Source organism: Chlorocebus sabaeus, chromosome 4 (assembly GCF_047675955.1).
Source record: "Chlorocebus sabaeus isolate Y175 chromosome 4, mChlSab1.0.hap1, whole genome shotgun sequence".
NCBI lineage: Eukaryota > Metazoa > Chordata > Mammalia > Primates > Cercopithecidae > Chlorocebus > Chlorocebus sabaeus.
In genome coordinates, this window is record NC_132907.1 from 33,183,444 (window position 1) to 33,205,021 (window position 21,578).

The window sequence follows — 21,578 nt, forward strand, 5'->3', positions numbered from 1 at the left end:
CTGACAGTGCCATGGAAGACAAAGGACATGACTTACACACAATACAGTAAGATGGAAACCACTGTCACATATAATTAGTATTTTAGGAAATCAGAGGAGGGAACAATCATCATGAGTTGAGGCCATAAGGAATGTTTGACTGAAGAGGTGATTTTCAAGGTGGGTCCTTTAGGGTGGAAGGGATCTAGAAGGCAAACAGTGAGTGAGATGACAGAGCACCTCAGCCAAAGGCCCCCAGACAGCATAAAAGTTGCTGAGGACCAGGACAATGGAAGGTGAACAGGGAATAGCACAGGTGTGGGGAGATTAGGGTGGAAAAGAAGGTTCATCCAGAGGAGTCCAAGGCCAGTGCTTCTTCTGTATTGTGCATTCCTAAGTTACAAAGAAGTAAGTTTCTCTTTTGAAACTAGATGCCAGCAGTTTTAATGAATGAGCCTTTGTTTGTAACACAGTCTTATTTTCTAAAAGGAATAAGAGTGGTTTTCACACATGGACTTATTGAAATCCACAATCAATGACAGGGATCACTGTAACCTAGTTGCACAATTTAATTTTGAACTTGCAGTGTTCTTTTTGCCTTCAAAATATTTTTTATATATTTTAAAATTTATTTTTTAAATGGTCATATAAAATTATATATATTTATGGTGTATAGTATGATGGTTTGAAATTTATACACATTGTAGAATGGCTACATTGAGCTAATTAACATTTTTTGTGATGAGAACAGTTAATATCTACTCTCAGTGATTTTCAAGTATGCAATGTATTATTATGAACTATAGTCACCATGTTGTACAATAGATCTCTTGATTTTTTTCCTCTTGTCTAGCTGAAATTTTGTGTCTTTTGACCAAGATCTCACAACTCATCCCTGCCACCAAACCACTGGACCAGGTAAACACCATTCTACTCAGCTTTTATGAGTTTGACTTTTCAAAATGTGTATATAAGTGAGATCTCTTTTCTTAAGTTATTCCAGTAAAGGGAACACCTGGTAATAATGTTCTGAAACTTTCTTTTTTTGGTGATCCGTGAGAGTCAGTGTAGACATGTAACGAGAACACATTACTGGAAGTCTTATAGAACAGTAATTAAGAGAATAGATGCCAAATCCTGCCACTGTCCAGCTGTGTGACCTTGGGTAAGTTATTTGATGTCTTTGAGCTTCAGTTTTCTCACCTGCACCATAGGCAAAATGATTCCCATGGCACAGAGTTATTGTAAGGAATAAGTGAGATACGTATGTAATATAATTTCTGGCATAAGAAATGTGCTTAGACAATCATAGCAACTACTGTTATTGGCAGAGAATAAGTGAGGTGACTTCCTCATAGCTTGCTATTGGATTATTGAAGAGCTAGAACTGGCTGGAAAGTGTGGCAACTGAATTTGCTGTAAATTCTACAAGAGCAGTGTTTAAAATGGTGGTTGGGCTGATGTCAACAGAAGAATGATGCTAAGCTCTTAATGAGTAAACGTTAAGTATTTGAACATAAACACCCTGAATCCATAACCTATTAGACAGTCAAGGAAGCTCATCCTCCCTCAGAGCATTTTTTAATCTTTTATCATGAAAAGATTTTATTTCTCAACTTTAGTCTTAAAATAAGAAGACAATTTGAGGCTATACTCTAATGAGATTTTACGACATTTGTTTAGATGAAGGTAAGACAGAAGATGTATCTACTGGGTACTAGATGAGCTATTTGGAAATTTAGAAGCTCAACCAATGTTATTGCCCAGATGAAAGACTATTGCACCAATGCAGAGGTGGACTGCAGTATCCGGAATATTTTCTTGACTCTGTGCCTTTGTGCATGCTCTTCTCTACCTGGATACAACCTGTATCACTACCACTTTCGGCTAAAAAAATCTGGCCAACTCCTGTTTATCCTTCAAGTGGGTTTCTCTGGTCCTTCAAACCTTGGTTTAGGAGGCTCTCCTATGTATCTTCACAACATTTTATTCTTTAGTTCATGCTACCCTTTCCTAATTTATGGAGGCTAAACAGCAGGAATGTGGCTGAACAGTATAAACTGTTTATACATTTATACCATAAACATTGGAATAAAAGTGCTCTTAGCTAAAAAAAGATTCTCCTTTCCCAAACTCCCAGGTGCCTCTCAGTTTTTAGTAAAATGTAACTTCCGCAGCTCAAAAATAGCTAAGATCAAAATGTTCCAGGCAGTTTCATCAAGCTTGATTCCCACTTCTTCAGAAGTCGGCCTTTGAGTCCAACGGCAGTGCAGGTTCCAGATGGTCTGTATAATCAGACTAAGTCAGGCATGTCATCTAACAAAATCTAGAAAGTATAGCTGAAAATGTGTTTTATGGACCTTACCTAGAAATTCTTTGGTCAGACGAAGGCTGATGATTTGGATTTCTCTTACTCTACTGCTGATTAAATGACACTCACTCACTGTCTCCTGCAATGAGGGTAGCTGGCAGTTCCCTGGTGCTCTGCAGTGAAATTGCTTTTTTGTGTATCTGCCTTCCCTATGGGTATGTGAGTTCCCTGAAAGCAAGGGCCACACCTTGCTCTCGCATAGCCTCTGAACCCAGTACGACGCCTATTACATGGTAGATGCTCACAAATATTTGTTGAATAAAAGAATGAAGAATTCATCAGTTAGGGCCTGGACGATCCTTTAAACCTGAGCCCAAGTTAGGGGACATGACAGCTGGCTTCCTTATCTTTAAGATTAGGGAAGCCTCAGCCTTTAGGACATGACCGTTGCTCAATCCCCTTCAGGGAGCAGGGGGTGTCTGCTTGTTCTGCCCAGAAGAGTGGGCCAAAAATCACCTTCTAATGTGCAGAGAAACAAAAGAAAACTTTCTGTATCAGAACTACATTTTGGATTTGAGATCTTCTGAAACTCTATATAAAATGGCTTTTTTCCCCCACACCCCTGGAGAAAGAGTGCTTAATTTTACTCAGATTTTCAACGTTGTCTGATTCCTCAGAGAAGAAGGATCATTGCTCCAGAGGCTTTTTAAATATGGGTCAGCCTTTCTTTTTTTTTTTTTTTTTTTTTTTTTTTTTTTTTTTTTTTTTTTTTTTTTTTTTTTTTTGAGACGGAGTCTTGCTCTGTAGCCCGGGCTGGACTGCAGTGGCCGGATCTCAGCTCACTGCAAGCTCCGCCTCCCGGGTTTACGCCATTCTCCTGCCTCAGCCTCCGGAGTAGCTGGGACTACAGGCGCCTGCCACCTCGCCCGGCTAGTTTTTTGTATTTTTAGTAGAGACGGGGTTTCACCGTGTTAGCCAGGATGGTCTCGATCTCCTGACCTCGTGATCCGCCCGTCTCGGCCTCCCAAAGTGCTGGGATTACAGGCTTGAGCCACCGCGCCCGGCCTGGGTCAGCCTTTCTTAAGATGAGAGACCCATTTGACACTGTCACTAGGTAAAAAGCACTGAAGATGCCCCACCATGGGGATGTTTCCTTCCCCTTTAGGCATCAGCGCCATTTCTGTGCCTGATGATGTTGTCTTTGCCAGAGAGGACTCTAGAGGGTTTAAGTCAACTTTTTTCTCCATTTACAATACAGATCAATGGCTTGCTTACCTGTCCTGCCCCACCTATGCCTTACTATCAACTTGCCTATCCAAAAGTAGAATGTAAAGTCCTGCTTTTATACATAGAAGCTTTGTACTTTCACAGCCTGCCTAGTCTTTCTAAGACTTGTTTTCTTCACATCTAAATATAATGTTCCTCACCTCTTGGTATAATGTTCTTAGCTTAGAATGTTGTTCATACATTCATTTATTCACTCAGCACATATTTATGGAAGGCCTGTTATGCACTAGGTACTGGGCTAATGGTGACTAGGACAGACGGGTCTCTATTCTCACAGAACAAATATCCTAGGGGAAGGAGTCAGACAACGAACAAATAGAAAAACAGAATACAGTATCAGATGCTGATGAGTGGTACATAGAGCATTCAAATAGAAAGGATGTCATCGAAAGTGACTGGGGACTAGGTTAGACTGGATCATCATGGAGTGCCCCTTTGCAGTAACATTTTGGATCTGAAGATCAGGGCAGAGGAGGGAGGTAGTGCCACAGCCACGGTGGTGATGAATTTCATGTGTCTGAGGAATGCCAGTGTGGGTGGGCAGGTGTGGCTTTGAAAGTCATGGTAAGTAAGTACGTTTGGAACGGGTTTTAAGTACAGTGAGAGGCCTTTAAAAGCATTTTAAGCAGGAGAGGGATGTGCTGTAAAATACTTTATAAAAGATCATTGCAGATTCATGTTGTGTGGGCATGAATTGTAAAGAGTGAAGAATGAGGACCAGGTGTGAGGTGGCTCATGCCTGTAATTCCAGCACTTTGGAAGGCTGAGGTGGGTGGATTGCTTGAGTCCAGGAGTTTGAGATCAGCCTGGGCAACAGGGTGAGACCCCATTGCTACAAACAATACAAAAATTAGCCGGGTGTGGTGGCTTGTGCCTGTATTCCCAGCTACTCCGAAGGTTAAAGTAGGAGGATCACCTGGGCCTGGGGAGGTCAAGGCTGAAGTAAGCTGTGATTGAACCACTGCAGTTCAGCCTGGGCAGCGGCATGAGACCTTGTCTCAAAAAAAAAAAAAAAAAAAAAAAAAAAAAAAGCAAAGAATGAAAGCAGGGGAACTAATTAGGAAGTTACTCCAGTAGTCAGAGCTATAGACAGTGGTGGCTTGGACTGAGGTGTGGGGATGGAGAGAAGTGGCTGATTGCAGATATATGTGCAAAGTACTTGGTCCCAGGCATGACACATGATAAATATTCAATAAACTCTAGCTGCTATCGTCATCATCATTATTACTATTGGCTGGTAAAATGAAACTGGACCAAGTAATGGACCAACATAATAGTGGTTTTAAGAATATTACTGAGTTCAGAGCAAATTAGGTAGGATGAGCCAACTATTATCTGTGCATGGACGTTTAATTACTATTCCTTTTCAGGCACTGTTTTAAATGTTGAGTTTTCAACACTTTTCTCTTTGCAGCTTGAGAACAAATCTATCATTTACTTGTTTCAGGATACACTGTTTAGTCATTTTGTAGTGAAAGATCCTGATTATCTTCAAATGACAGATATGAAACAGTGAATTCTAAGTTGTGTGGAAGATGTAATATATTGCACTGCTCTGGAATTTATTATGAGCAAAGAGTAGGAAAAAATTAGGGAGTTAATATCTAGGAAGAAAGCAAAACTGAAAAATGACACAGATAGATTAATATATTTATGGATGCATGTCATGCAGTTTGATGCCAGAAAAGCCAAATGAAGAAGTAATGTTCTGAAAGCAACTCACAATTACTAAACCACTAAGCTCTGAGTCAGAGAACTATGAAGACTAGTGACAGTCATACATATATTGTTGCTATGGAGTTTTTTAAAGTCGAGAGAGAAAGAGAGACTGCGCTGTCCTTTTTCTTTTATTTCCCCCTTTTCAAAAGTCTTTGGCTCTATACTAGAACAAATGCACATATCTTTTCAATCTACATTTATGAAGCAAGCTTGTATTTACAAACCAAAGTTACATTATTCTGAGACATGGAAGTCTTAAGTGAAAGATAGACATCCTTGCAATCCCGTTAGTCATGGTGATTTCTTCAGCTGTTAGAATTCACTGGAGAAAGGTAGGCTTTTCAGCTAAGTGGTCCCATCACTGTAGAGTAATCCCTGTAATGACTAAAAACATAGCAACACTTTCTAAGAAAACACTAGGTTCTAAATGATAATATTCTACTAGGCCAGAGTGAGTTTGTTTTCAAAATGTGGACACTAATATTTTGCCAGCGATGTGGCTTCTAGATATACTGATGCAGTTATTCAAGTTTACTGAGTGTTCACAGTGGGACAATAATTTTGACAGTGAATTTTTGCTATTTTCAAAAGTTTTCTCTTTATTCTCTCCTCTCTTCTATTTTTGAAAATTCTGACAATAAATATAAAAGTGTCTGCTTATAGTTAGCTTAAAGATACATCTTTTAATGAAACAACATCATCTAAAATTCCAGTAAAAAATAGCATTTCCCAAAGTACATTCTGTGGATCTACTTGAAAGAAATTTCAGACATCCTGACTGTTGTATTCCCCTCATAAACAAAGGCTTGAGCCCTACTTTAAGCCCATTAATTCTACTGCTATGTCTTCAAGATCATGGATGGCCACAATCTCATTAAGATACTATCAGAAAATTAGCAGAAGAAGCCATGGTACCTACAGCTCCAAGCTGGTCCCCAGGCTATAATTGATATTTATTATCTTGCTCCTCCACCCATTTTAGATTTCCACTACCCTTGGCCATCACTTTTGCTGCTTTAGATTGCTTGCATGATACAGTAACCAAGACACTTATCCCTGCAGGTCTCACTTCCTGCTTACCATGCCCTTGTGAGACCATGACTGCTGCAATTTCTGGTTCACCATTATCATTAGCAATAGAGACACCAAGAGATACCTCAGTGAATTTCCCAAGTTCCAGGTGTGCTCCTCCCTGCCCCTATTAGGGAGCAGCAACCCTAGTTCCTCCTGATGATCAAGGAAGATTCCCCCTACCAGCATGAGTCCTTCCTTTGGCTGCTGGTCCTCAAGCATGAAGAGCCCAGAGTGATCAGGTGGCAGTTGTGACTTTCGGTTCACTGGAATCCTTATCCAGTTCCCCAGTGGGAGGGTAGCCCCACTGGCAATCAGGACCTCTAGTCCAGCAGAACCTAAGTTGTAGGACTGGGAAGCACAAATATTAAGTGAATTACTGGGAGCAATGGTGAGAAGGGCCAATTTTACTTCCATCTCTTCATCCCTGAGCCTGTGTGTATTAGTCAGGGTTCTCTAGAGGAGAACTAATAGGAGATATTAATAAACTCCCCTTTATATATATATATATATTATAAATATATAAATTTTACAACAAACTTCCCTATATATATATGTGTGTGTGTATATATATATGAGTTTATAAAGGAGTATTGACTCACATGATCACAGGTAAAGTCCCACAATAGGCCAGCTGAGGAGCAAGGACGCCAGTCTGAATCCCAAAACCTCAAAAGTGAGGAACCTGACAGTGCAGCCTTCAGTCTGTGGTCAAAGGTTCGAGAGCCCCTGGCAAACCTCTGGTGTAGGTTCAAAAGTCCAAAAGCTGAAAAACTTGGAGTCCGATGTTCGAGGGCAGGAAGCATCTAGCATGGGAGAAAGATGGAGGCCAGATGACTCAACTAGTCTAGTCTTTCCATGTTCCTCTGCCTGCTTTTATTCTAGCCATGCTGGCAACTGATTAGATGGTGCCCACCCAGATTGAGGGTAGGTCTGCCTCTCCCAGTCCGCTGACTCAAATGTTAATCTCCTTTAGCAACACCTTCACAGACACACCCAGGAACAATACTTTGCATCCTTCAATCCAATCAAGTTGACATTCAGTATTAACCATCACACTGTGTATTTTAGTGATGGTAGATGCAGCACCGTGTATCTGTGGTTCGTTCAGTGCATCCAAGAGAGCTCTCCAACCTAGAGGGTTTAGTCTCTGGATCGACATCTTATCTGAATGTTTTAATAGTCTGTTCAAACATTCTATCAGATCTGTTGTTTCTAGGTGAGGTGGTTTACGGTAGGATGCACGGATCTTACAGTCACATACCCTTCCCACTGACACACATCCTTTGCTGGAAAATGTGTCCTTTCATCAAAGGCAATGGTGTGGAGGTAAATTGGGAATTCTAAAAGCCCCTGATAGTGGGTAGGGAAGGCAAACACATGTAGAGTAGGTTTTATTTCTGCTAAGAGCAAATCTCTGCTCCTTCCAGAGTGGAATGCCTCAAGACATTGAGAGTGGCACTAACTTTTGTAACTCACCCTAGGGTGTGAGATTGCTTCTAATTTACTATTTTCATTTGGAGGGCAATTTCAGGGGCTTCCTTCTGCCCTTTCCTACCTCTCCCAGTCCATAATTAGTCTTATTCCACAAGTCATGAAGCCAATATAAGGTTCTGCAGCTGCTAAGATATCTATACTAATTATGTACTCAGGATCTGGGGAAGAGACATGGGCTGGGTCCTTGGACTCATGGGACACAGTATAAAATTCACTTAGGTTAGGACTTCATTTACCACCTGACCTCTGAGAGTCCACACTTCGTTAATGTTCCCTGGTGCCAGTGCCAGCTCAGACTCTATATTTATCATCCCTTTATTCATCATTCCTCCAAGTGAAATATTTGGGTATGTCACTGTTTTAGTTAGGGCTCTCTAATAGAACATATATGCGTATATATGAATTTATTAAGTTTTAACTTACACAATCACAAGGTCCCAAAATAGGCTGTCTGCAAGCTTGAGGAGCAAGAAGAGCAGTCCAAGTCTCAAAACTGAGGAACTTGGAGCCCGATGTTTGAGGTCAGGAAGCATCCAGCACAGGAGAAAGATGTAGGCTGGGAGGGTAGGCCAATCTCACCTCTTCAAGTTTTTCTGCCTGCTTTATATTTGCTGGCAGCTGATTAGATTGTACCCACCAGATTAAGGGTGGGTCTGCCTTCCCAAGCCCACTGACCCAAATGTTAATCTCCTTTGGCAACACCCTCACAGACACACCCAGGATCAATACTTTGCATCCTTCCATCCAATCAAGTTGACAGTATTAACCATCACAAGTCCACCCCTTGTTAACTTGAACCCATATATATCTCCTGAGATCATAATCTTCCAATAAAGACAATAATAAGGTAATAATTATGCCTAACATGATACAACTATCCTTAATACATCCAGAAATGCACCAATCCCAATCCAAATACTATTATATAAAGTTGTCAATACTTAAATGCTGATATGAAGTCAATAAATCCTACATCACATGATAAAGGAAAATGAAATAAAATGAAGATATTTTCTTAGTGCAAAGATATATATGCACAAACATGTTTTTAACAAAAAGAAGGAGGAAATACTCATGACAGTTACAGTCCTCATTTCTGCAGCTAGTCACATGGTCGTAGCTGGTATTGATGACTACCTTCCTCTACTACCCATTCTGTATTCCCTTTGCCTTCAGCAAGCACCTCAGCAGCTCATGGTGTTTTTCCTGGTGGAATGACCCAAACCTTCATTCCTAAGGGGTCTGGACCATTTGTAGTTCTGCCTGGATTGGGTTGTTGCAGTTTCCCATTGACCTTAATCACAAGACATGGTAATATTAAGAGACGTCCTAATGGATCTCCTGTATTCCATGCATGCCCTTCCTTACCTCTGTCGTGGAGTAGTAGACTGATTTAATCTTGATAGTTGGGTCAATCACCCCAACCAACACTGTAACTCCCGTCTTAACCTGTTGACTTAAAGGTAAGAGGAGCCCAAAGTGTCCAGGTGGCAATCTTAACTTCCAGTTTAATGGAATCATTGTTGTGTCTCCTGGTGGCAGTGTTCCTCCCTCTGGAACTAAGACCTCTAGGCCAGCAGAACGCAATGTCATGGAAACAGGAAGCAAAATTTTGCTAGTGGATCACTGGGGTAACGGTGAGTGGTGCCACTTTCACTTCTACCCCTTGATTCCTAGACCCATGAATCCTGGCTATGGGAGAAACAGTACCATATATTGGACACTGATTCAGAGCATACACGGCCTTCTGGAAAACTTTAGCCCAGCCCTGCAAAGTTTTGTCACCTAGTTGGTGTTGTAATTGTGACTCCAAAAGGCCATTCCACTGTTCTGTCAATCCAGCTGCTTCAGGATAATGGGGAACATGATAACACCAGTGAATTCCTGCCTACTGCCGCCCTTCTTTAGCTGTAAAGTGAGTGCCTTGGTCAGAGGCAATGCTGTGTGGATACCATGATGGTGGATAAGGCATTCTGTGAGTCCACTAATGGTAGTTTTGGCAGAAGCATTGTGTGCTGGATAGGCAAACCCATATCTGGAGTAAGCGTCTACTCCAGTGAGGACAAACCTCTGTCCTTTCCATGATGGGAGAGGTCCAATATAATCAACCTGCCACCAGGTAGCTGATCACCCCAAGGAATGGTGCCGTATCGAGGGTTCAGTGTTGGTCTCTGCTGCTGGCAAATTGGGCACTCAGCAGTGGCCATAGCCAGGTCAGCCTTGGTAAGTGGAAGTCCATGTTGCTGAGCCCAGGCATAACTTCCACCCCTGCCACCATGGTCACTTTGTTCATGGGCCCATTGTGCGATGACAAGGGTGGCTGGGGAAAGAGGCTGAGTGGTATTCACAGTACAGGTCATCCTATCGACTTGATTGTTAAAATCTTCCTCTGCTGAGGTCACCCATTGGTGAGCACTCACATGGGATACAAATATCTTCACAGTTTTTGACCACTCAGAGAGGTCCAGTCACATACCTCTTCCCCAAATTTCTGTGTCACCAATTTTCCAATCATGCTTCTTTCAAGTCCCTGACCATCCAGCCAAACCATTGGCTACAACCCATGAGTCAGTTCATAATCACACATCTGGCCATTTCTCCTTCCTTGCAAAGTGCACAGCCAGGAGCACTGCTTGAAGTTCTGCCCACTGGGAAGATATCCCTTCACCACTATCCTTCAGGGATGTCCTAGAAAGGGGCTGTACTACTGAGCCGTCCACTTTCGAGCGGTGCTTGCATATCCTGCAGAATCACCTGTGAACCAGGCCCTAATCTTCTCTTCCTCTGTCAGCTGATCATAGGGAACTCCCCATGGGGCCATTGGTGCAGGCTGGGGGAGAGAAGGCAGGGTGGCAGGAGTGGAGACCTTGGGCATTTGAGCCACTTCCTCATGTAACTTACTTGTGCCTTCAGGACCTGCTCAAGCCGGATCACGTATATACCACTTCCATTTGGTGATAGAATTCTACTGTGCATGACCCACTTTATGGCTAGATGGGTCAGAAAGCACCCAGTTTGTGATAGGTAGTACAGATTGCATGGTGACTTGATGACCCATAGTTAAATGTTCAGGTTCCACCAACGCCCAGTAACAGGCCAAGAGCTGTCTCTCAAAAGGAGAGTCGTTATCTGCAGAAAATGGCAGGGCCTTGCTCCAAAATCCCAGAGGCCTCTGCTATGATTCACCTATGGGGGGCCTGCCAAAGGCTCCAAACAGCATCCCTATCTGCCACTGACACCTCAAGCACCATTGGATCTGCTGGGTCATATGGCCCAAGTGGCAGAGCAGCTTGCATGGCAGCCTGGACCTGTGGCAGAGCCTTCTCCTGTTCTGGATCCCAGTCAAAACAGGCAGCCTTTCAGGTCACTCAATAAATGGGTGGAGTAACATGCCCCAGTGAGGAATGTTGCCTTCAAAATCTAAATAGGCCTTCTAGGTGTTGTGCCTCTTTCTTGGTTGTAGGAGGGGTCAAATGCAGCAACATATTCTTCACCTTAGAAGGAATATCTTAACAGGCCCCACACCACTGGACCCCTAGAAATTTTACTGAGGTAGAAGGTCCCTGAATTTTAGTCAGATTTATTTCCCATCCTCTGCCACTCAAATGTATCACTAATAAGTCCAGTGTGTTTGCTACTTCTTGCTCACTGGATCCAATCAGCATGATATCATCAATGTAATAGATCAGTGTGATATCTTGCAGAAGCAAAAAGCAACCAAGGTCTCTCCGAATAAAATTATGACACAAAGCTAGAGAGTTGATATACCGCTGAAGTAGGACAGTGAAGGTGTATTGTTGGCCTTGCCAGATGAAGGCAGATTGCTTCTGGTGGGCCTTATGGACAGGAATGGAGAAAAAGGCATTTGCCAAGTCAATGGCTGCATACTAGGTACCAGGAGGTGTGTTAATTTGCTCAAGCAATCAAACCACGTCTGGTACAGCAGCTGCAATTGGAGTCACCACTTGGTTAAGCTTATAATAATCCACTTGGGTGAATGGATCCTCCAAGATCCATTCATCTTCTGCACAGGCCAAATGGGAGAGTTGAACAGGGATGTGGTGGGAATCACCACCCCTGTGTCTTTCAAGCCCTTGATGGGCACGAATCTCCGCAGTCCCTCCAGGGATGCGATATTGTTTTTCATTTACTATTTTTCTAGGTACAGGCAACCTTAATGGCTTTCATTTGACTTTCCTACCATAGTAGCTCTCACCTAACCTGTCAGGGAGCCAGTGTGGCAGTTCTGCCAGCTGCTAAGTATGTCTATGCAAATTATGCATTCTGGCACTGGGGAAATTACCACAGGATGAGAACAGAGACCCACTGGACCCACTGTAAGTCAGAACTGAGCCAAAATTCCATCAATTACCTGACCTCCATAAGCCCGTACTTTAACTGGAGGACTACCATGACATTTTGGATTTCCTGGAATTAACATCAACTCAGAGCCAGCCCCGAAATGTCTGATCATTTCTTTCTCCAATGAACAGTTACGTTGGTACAAGGCCAGAGGTCTCCTTAGGGAAAGATGGGAGAAAGATTCACTGCACAAATTGTCAGTAATGTAGTAGGGTCCTCCCTCCAGGGGACCCAATTCCTGTTTATTCAAGGGCTTCTGGGTCTGTAAACTGGCTCAAATCTGGAAACTGATTGAGGGGCGGGGCTGTGATTCTCTGGTTTTATAATTCAAATTATTCTTTTGTCCATTTGACCTGTAAGTTTTCTGCTTGTATAAATTAAGTAGGAATGCAGTAGGCTTCCTATCAATTTCACTTCTAGGAACACTATGACTAATTAGCCAATGCCACAGCTCTACACGAGTCAGACTATTCTGATTGCTGCTTTGCCTCTGCTGTCCATTACAGTAGGTACGCCCAGCTTGCCTTTGACTGTTGAGTGCTGCCACTTGGCCCCTGCCACCTCAGGATTCAATTATTGCTGTTGTATTTAAGTTTTGTAGTTGAGTGACTGTGGTTTCCACTGTTAGATCTGACATACAGAGAAGAGTAATTACAGGGCTCTTCAAAGATGCAGGAGCTGCCCTCACAAATCTATTTCACAAAGCATTGGTCAAGGGTATATCTTCTGGACCCTCCCAGCTGGGATGAATAGGTCTAAAGTAACTAATCCATTCCATCATCCCAATCTCCCTAAACCTTTGGATCTCTTCCTTTACATTAAACCAGGGGAGATCAGGCATTTCCAGCTCACTCACAGTGGGCCATCTTTTAACCCATATTTCAGCTAAACAAGTAAATCAACTATTAGAACCTTTTTTAACTCCCCAAGCTGCAACATTAAATGCAGAGTCCCTACTTAGTGGGCCCAAATAAATTCAGCCTGATCCAACTCTACATTCCTTCCATCATTATCCCATACCCTTAATATCCATTCCCATGCCTGTTGTCCAGATTGCTGTTTATATAGAGAACTCAAACAGTTCTTTTTGAGTGTGGCACATCTCCTCATGGGTCACATTCTCAACCTCACCTCTAGGGGCCCACTAGGACTTTAGTCTAGTTATAGGTCTAGAAGCAAGTGGGGGTGTTGGGGGTGGCTTCTGAGGAGAATCAATATTATTTTGCCTGGCAACTACCTCACGGGAGGCCATCACTGTTGCCTCAGGCAGCACAAGGTTTATCTCCTGAAAGTTGGAAAGGCCGATGGCAGTGTGGATTGGGGAGGGGATGTTGCCACTACTGGGGATAGGGAAGTTGTTCCTTCTGGCAAAAAAGGTTCATCAGAGTTGACATGCTCAGTGTCCCCAGCTTCATCATGGTACTCCCACATGTCCCCATTCCAGTTGCAGGGCCTCGTTCTTTTCTAATCAATGCCCTTAGCAAGTAGACACTTGGTGAGGCAGTGCATGCACCTTTTGTTGCAGGTCAGCCACTCACATAAGAGCTTGTATCTGTTTTTCCACAATTTCAGCTTTTTCTCTACAGGAGATAAGACTCTCACTAAGGGCAATCTTAGCAGATTTGAGGCTCAGTATCTGCTTCTGAAGCCAGGAGACAGAATCCCTGAGTTCATCATTTTCTTTCGTCACTTTTTCCACTGAACTTAGGAGCAACCAACCATCTTCATTATGTTCCTTGGTTCTCCACATATGGTCAAAGGTATTATCTATAGGGTCACTAAACTCCTTGCCTCTCACAAACTGGGAATGAGGAATGTCAAATGCATTTATTTTGCGTAACTTTCTGGACAGTTTATGCCAACTATTAGAAGTAGAGTCCTGGGCCAGGCACAGTGGCTCACACCTGTAATCCCAGCACTTTGGGAGGCCGAGGCGGGAGGATCACAAGGTCAGGAGTTTGAGACCAGACTGGCCAACATGGTGAAACACTGTCTCTACTAAAAATACAAAAATTAGCTGGGCATAGTGGCAGGCGCCTGTAATCCCAGCTACTTGGGAGGCTGAGGCAGGAGAATTGTTTGAACCCGGGAGGCGGGGGTTGCAGTGAGCCAAGATCGCACCATTGCACTCTAGCCTGAGCGAAAGGGAGAGACTCCATCTCAAAAAAAAAAAAAAAAAAAGGTTCTTAGCATTTTGGGATCTAATCATATTAAGCAGCCAACTCCAGAAACTCCAAAACCAATGAAAGAACTCCATCCTTAATATTCTGTTCTTCTAGAACCACTCCTGGTACCAAAATCTGTATTAGCCAGGGTTCTTTAGAGGGACAGAACTAACACTTTCCTCAATACTCTGAAAGGCAGTTTTGACATTTCATTTTACTTACAGGCCATATCATCTCTAAGCTTTAAGGAGCCAACTCAGTGGTGTATTAAGATCAGAGGCATGACCGAACATGGTGGCTCACACCTGTAATCCCAGCACTTTGGGAAGCTGAGGTGGGTGGATTGCTTGAGTTCAGGAGTTGGAGACCAGCCTGGGCAACATGGCGAAACCCCACTTCTACAAAAATTTAAAAATTAGCTGGGCATGGTGGTGCATACCTGTAGTCCCATCTACTTGGGAGACTGAGGTGGGAGGATGGCAGGAGCCCAGGGAGGTTGAGGCTGCAGTGAGCTGAGATCACACCACAGCACTCCAACCTGGGTGATAGAGCCAGACTGTTTTTTTAAAAAAAAAAAGTCTCATCACTCCCCGCCTCTAAAAGAAAAAAAAAAAAAAAGGCATAGTAAAAGTGCTCCTGTGTCTATAACCTCTCTTTCAGTTTTATATTCAGACCCCTCTCCTTTTCTTCGCTCCCCTCCCTGAAAATCTTAAGTTCCCTTCTCACACATGTTCCCCTGGCTCCAGGTGGTCTTGCAGTTGTCTTGATGAGCAAGCTGTTTCTTTCCACAGCTGAGACTATTTCTCTGCTGGGGCTGTGTGACCAGTTATTGGTCCAGAAGCAGTGAGGGGAGGCAGGGACTTATCTTAAGGAGGACAAACATAATTTTGCAAAGCATTCATCCCAGGTGAGGCTTTGCATATTTTCCAGGCAAGGTGCAATTGCTTTCCTCTAGCAAGGGGCAGAGACACTTGATTTCAGGGGAATCTGGTGGGGAGCTGCCATATTATTCAGGTGCTCCAACGTCCCCTTCCAAGGTCTCAGATTCCCACTTCTCTCTCAGGATCCTGACATTTGCATGGAAGACCTGTCAGTGCTGAACTCATGCAATTAAAACCTGAACCTGATTTTAGCTTAGTGAACCATCCAGTTGCAGCAGATGAACCCTTAAAGTGCTGCCATGGAGGCCTTTTGGCTTTCTCAGCAAGCCCTAAGTTAGTAATTGGCTTCTCAAATCTGTCATTATCTTTCTTTAAGGCTTCCAAGGCAGGTAACAAAACCCAGCCAACTCCACAATCTTTGTTATTACCACTGCCCCCATTTAAGTGTAGGGCTTCTGCATCACCAAATGCTTTCCCTTCCACCTGGTTCTTATTCCAATCCACAACAGGTGAGACTCTTCATAATTGGCAGGTTACACTCTGCTACAGCTTATTTCTGCCCCACGTACCACTAGCATTGGGTCCTGTGGCTACACACCTGTGAACGATCCAGTTCAAGAATTCCAATCCTCAAACTCTGCTTCTCTGGTCCAATTTCAGTAGCAATTTATTTCCTGTTCCCCCAGAAACAGAGCCTGAGAAAAGAACTTCAAGTTCAGGTAGTTTATTTGGTAGGTAATCCCAGAAGCAAATTTGAGCAAATAGAGTGAGGCAGAAAAGGAGGAAAAGCCAATATCAGGGTGCATTTATTGAGGTCAATGCTGTAACTAATGGGATTAGGTTCTACCAGGACCCCCAAGAAACATACAGAATTCCCCCCTAGAATTGCCAGTCCGCTTGCTCCTCTCTGACTGTTGGTTGCTCCTGGGGGCTTTACCTCCCTGCACATAGTGCATGCATGAAGATTAAGAAGTTCCTCTCAGAGTTGAAGAAAGGCCTGAGGCAGAAACTAGAAAGCCATGTGGCTTATTTTTGAAACAAGATTCTGTCATGAGCTCACATGAAACTGCCCACTACTACTGTGGCTGAAATTACAGATATGGGACACCAAAAGTGTCAGCTACAAGAAGGTTGGAGCAGAATGATAGGTGAAATCAGGGTGATAATTGCAGCACTGCATCCCTGTACAAGTCTTGCCTAGGCTGGGTTGACTGCCCCAGGGCTTCTTGTTCATTGAGGCAATAGCTGGGTGTGGTGATGTGCATCTGTAATCCCAGTGCTTTGGGAGGCCAACATGGAAAGATGACTTGAGCCCAGGAGTTCGAGGCTGCAGTGAGCTATACTCACACCACGGCACTCCAGCCTGGGTGACAAAGGGAGACCTTGTTTCTGAAAAAAAAAAAGAAAAAAATTTAAAAAATATTGAGACAATAAATTCCTTATTCATTTAAGCCACTGTAGTGGAGTTTTCTATCCCTAAAAGTTGAAATTCTGATATATATTAGCATTATTTAAAATACTATAGAGTATTATTTGAGAACTCCTGCTTTAGATGAAAAAATGAAAAATGATAGGGAAAAGATGGTTTTCTTTTTCTCTATAATCTAATGACTTTCTTCCATATTTTGCCCTTCCATTAAGGTTCTTGATTCTGACCGCCATCACTTTTAAGCATGAAATGTTTATAATTTACTCAGAGATTGTGTATTTATTATAAGGAATGGGTATCTTTGAATAGGAGATGAGTAAAATTAGATTAGGGCTGGGCTACTTGATGTCAATTAGAAATTTGAGGTAATTGAGAAACTTTATTATTTGCAAGCTGTGCGGTGAGAGATAAAGGTGGAAGGGAAGGGACAAGGAGTAATCTATAAGGGGCTTCCAACCCAGAAATGCTGTATGACGTTTTTCCCCATGAAGAAAGGCGGAGATTTAGCTGGGTGTGGTGGTGCACGCCTTGTAGTCCCAGTTACTCAGGAAGCTGAGGTGGGAGAATCACCTGAGCCTGGGGAGGTTGAGACTGCGGTGAGCTGAGGTTGTACCACTGCACTCCAGCTTGGGCGACAGAGTGAGAACCCGTCTCAAAAAAAAAAAAAAAAAAAAAAAAAAAAAAAAAAAAAAAAGTAGTCTTAATTTAACAAGACTATCACGTTATGGATAAAAAGGAAATTCAGGCATCAAACCCTTGAAGATGAGACTAAATATTACTTAGGTTTATAGAGATTTATTCAGGCCTGGTCTGAGAAATGGATGAATTGTTTTCAGTTTCTAATTTTTTAGCTTTCTAAGATTATCTGCAATTGCAATTGTGGACATTATTTCCATGTTAAGTTCAGGAGCACCATTTTGTTGTTGTTGTTACCTGAAAATATACTCCTCTACATGTGTAAGTCTGTATCAGGGTATTTGTACAAGGGCAGGTGTGTTTGGTTATTTTGTGTGTGTGTGTGTGTGTGTGTGAGAGAGAGAGAAAGAGTGACAGACAGACAGAGACAGAGACAGAATATGAGCAAGTGTGGATACTTATTTATTGCTACCATAAGTTGCAAGATGCCAGGGAAAGAGATGGGTCAAGTTAAGGTTGAGATCACTACTAGTCAATCAGCCTCTTCTTACTAAAAGAGCAAGTTTGAGGGTAAAAGAGGAAAAGGGGTTGGGTATCATGGTTGATATTCCTTCCTGGCTGATCTTTCTGGATATTATTTGGTGGCTTTCTGCATAATTTATGAACTTATTTACTTACGATCGAATGCACATGATGTTAAACTTTTAAATTTTATGAAAAAACGTTTACATTGCGCATGAGTTTCTGTTCCTAACATTCAGGCTCAGACAAGTGTGTTTATATAATTTGGTATTTTTGAAGATGGCTGTTTTTACACAAAGTCATCCTAGGACGTTGAAGATCTTATGAGTATACAATAAAGGATTTGTTTTGTTGCCTGGTGGAACTAATTAAATACATGGACAGAGAAATGAAATCAGGATGCTCCTCTAATTCATCCAAGAAATCTCAAGAGAATGATATCTGTCTCTCTTGATATCTTAATTGCTATAAATCACTCTGGCTCTTCAAGATCTAGATAAATAATCCACAACAATACACACTTTTAAATGTATTGTTCCTAGGCTAGTAACGTAGATATTTTTTTTCCTGCTGGGGAAGGAATTCACAGTCCCATATCTAAAAATACTCAAAAATTTAGTATGAAGTGGATCCATTCTACAGGTATAAAAATGAGGTAGCATCTGAGGCTCAGCCTCTGTAAGTCAAGATGCTTGGTGTATTGCCTCACATGTAGGCAGATGTGTACATATTCATTTTCATATGGGAAGGGAAATGGGGGCTGATGTAAAGATACAAAAGACCATCTAGGTAGTTCCATCCTGCACTAATTTTTAGGGGGTTTTTGTGGGTGAAAATTGTTCTCTAAGTCAGGAAACTCTCGGTTTCAGTGTGTATTAGTCGTTTTCATGCCGCTATGAAGAAATACCCAACACTGGGTAATTGATAAAGAAAAGAGGTTTAATTGACTCAGTTCTACATGGCTGGGGAGGTCCAAGGAAACTTACAATCATGGTGGACAGTACCTCTTTACAGGGCAGCAGGAGAGAAAATGAGTGCTGAGCAAAGCGGGGGAAGCTCCTTATAAAACCATCAGATCTCGTGAAAACTCACTATCACAAGAACAGCATGGGTGAAACTGCCCCCCATGATTCCATTGTCTCTACCTGGTCCCACCCTTGACAAGTGGAGATTATTACAATCCAAGGTGAGATTTGCGTGGGGATACAGAGCCAAACCATATCACAGTGTGATCATGTCGAGGTCTTCAGAGTAAAAGACTGTACTTACAGAGATGCTGTAGTGGAAATTCTGTGGGCCGACGTGTTTCATCTAACCTCTCTGTGCTCACTTTTCTTATCTGTAAAATGGGGAAAATAATAGGAAACTTCCTCATGGGTGTTCATAAGGAATAAATGAATTAATACATGTAAAGAATTTAGAATACCACCTGGTTAATAATGAGCACTCAGTAAGCGTTACCTGCCACCGTGATCACCATCGTCACCATCCCCATCATCATCATCATCTCATGGGTAGCCTCCTGGATGTGAAACTAAATTAAGCTTTAATAAACATGACTCTATTAACTTGTACCCCAACAAACTGAAGGAATTCAGGTGGCCAAAAGTAATTAAGATATTCAATAGCTGACTTCTGTAATTGTTCGCTAGCTTTTCTGTATAACTCTCCTGATAATCTTTATGAAATAAGGTGCTTTATGAAATAAGATTATCTCCTGATAATCTTTATGAAATGGGATGAATTGTGCCCCCCTAAAAGATATACTGAAGTCCAATCACCTGTACCACAGAATGTGATCTTATTTGGAAATAGGGTGGCTGCAGATGTAGTTAGTGAAACTAAAATCATGTTGGAGTAGGATGGGCTTTTAATCCCATGTGGCTTGTGTATTTATTGGTAGAGGGAAATTTGGGCACAGGAATACACAGAGGGAAGAAGATGTGGAGAAACACGAGAGAAGTCAGCCATGTGATAATGGGGGCAGAGATTGGAGTGATGCATCTCCAAGCCAAGCAATGCCAATGGCTGCTGGCAAGTACCATCAACTAAAGGAGCAAGGAAGGATTCTCTCCTACAGGTTTCAGAGGCAGCACGGCCCTGTGCATATCTGGATTTCAGACTTCTAACTTCCAAAACTGTGAGCCAATAAAGTTCTGTTGTTGTAAGACACCCTGTTTGTGGTACTTTGTTACAGTAATCCTAGGAAACTAATCCAAAACAGGGTAGAAACATACCATTGAGCGGATGAGAGATCACTCAGGCTTAACCAATCAGGCTGCTGATTGATGATAGTATGATGTTCAAATGCTAAAAGCTTTCACTTTACATTTTTTTTTTTTATTGTTTTCAAAAAGCCTACCAATCTGATTTTTTCCCTCTCATTTTAATCTATCTCCATGATCTGTTATTCTGGGAAGATTTTCCTAACCTTTGTATAAGTGGTGAATTTATGGACATACATTCTTTCCTATCAGACATTCGAACAAATCTCCTAAAATTTCCTCCCTTCCTCCCTTCCTTCCATCTTTCCCTCTCTCCTTCCCTTCTCCCTTCCTCCCTCTCTTTCTTTCTTCCTTCCTTCTCTTCCTCCCTCCCTCCTCTCTTCCATTCTCCCTCCTTCCCTCCCTTTCTTCCTTCTAGCAGGGCAGAGGGCCAAAGCAATAGGCAACCTTGTTTAGATTGCTCAAAGTCATGATCGCTCCTCTTCTGTGGCTTATTTTATTTTATTATTTTATTTTGAAGCAGAGTCTTGCTCTGCTGCCCAGGCTGGAGCACAATGGTGCCATCTCAGCTCACTGCAACCTCCACCTGCTGGGTTCAAGCATTCTCCTGTCTCAGCCTCCAGAGTAGCTGGGATTACAGGCGCCTGCCACCATGCCCAGCTAATTTTTGTATTTTTAGTAGAGACAGTGTTTCACCATGTTGACCAGGATGGTCTCAATCTCCTGGCCTCAAGTGATCTGTCTGCCTCGGCCTCCCAAAGTGCTGGGATTACAGGCATGAGCCACTGCATCTGGCCTTCTATGACTCTTTAGAAAGGAAGGGATACTCCTAGTCTTTTGTGCTGATTTCCCCACCAAGATTCTTCTCTCTTCTCCCTCACCCAACATCAATAACATTTGATTATTTTCAGAGCAAAAGCAGCCTCTTGTTGTGCTGCCGGCATCAACTAGATCCTTCCCCCACATGCCCCATACCACTTAAATGTTCCTATTTTCCAAAATCAGCTATTGGGCACCTATCGTTTTTCAGAACCAGTCTAATCTTTCCAGTGATGCTCTCAGATTCAGGGTGGGCCAGCCAAGATTTGTTTTCAACACTCTTTCTTTTTCAGGTGACTTGGAAAATTCTTCTAGAATTACCAATAAGTCCTATTTTCATTTTGCACAAATTACCATACAGTCAAATTTAAAATTTCATAGATGCCTAACCTGTAACAGAAGAAAAATGCAAAGTTTATGCAAGTATCTTTAACTCATTAACTAATTTTCTCTTGACTCATGTTTACCGCTCCTCAAGTTCCATAGGATGATAAGGTTTCATTTAAGTCAGCAGGCCGATTTTTTGGGGGGTAGTTTTCATGACTATTCCTAAAAACACATTCTTCAGAAGATATGTAGTAAGCATTACATTCTTTTCATCAGTAAAAATGTGTGGTCGCTTGTCCTGATTCCATTGTGGTGTTTTGCAATATCTATGAAACACAAATGTAACTT

At 42.3% G+C, this 21,578-nt stretch overlaps 1 protein-coding gene across 1 annotated transcript in view; it reads right to left on the reverse strand.

Moving 5' to 3' along the window:
- Positions 1 to 8,945: 8,945 nt before the first annotated feature.
- Positions 8,946 to 21,578, reverse strand: part of LOC140711539 (endogenous retrovirus group K member 25 Pol protein) — a 31,146-nt gene continuing 18,513 nt past the window's right edge. Inside the window, 13 exon segments of the mRNA XM_073014885.1 lie at positions 8,946 to 9,271; positions 9,274 to 9,494; positions 9,496 to 9,814; positions 9,817 to 9,987; positions 9,990 to 10,574; positions 10,577 to 11,057; positions 11,059 to 11,856; positions 11,859 to 11,964; positions 11,966 to 12,056; positions 12,059 to 12,318; positions 12,320 to 12,340; positions 12,342 to 12,411; positions 13,469 to 13,590. Of these exon segments, the coding sequence (XP_072870986.1) occupies positions 8,946 to 9,271; positions 9,274 to 9,494; positions 9,496 to 9,814; positions 9,817 to 9,987; positions 9,990 to 10,574; positions 10,577 to 11,057; positions 11,059 to 11,856; positions 11,859 to 11,964; positions 11,966 to 12,056; positions 12,059 to 12,318; positions 12,320 to 12,340; positions 12,342 to 12,411; positions 13,469 to 13,590 (3,571 nt within the window).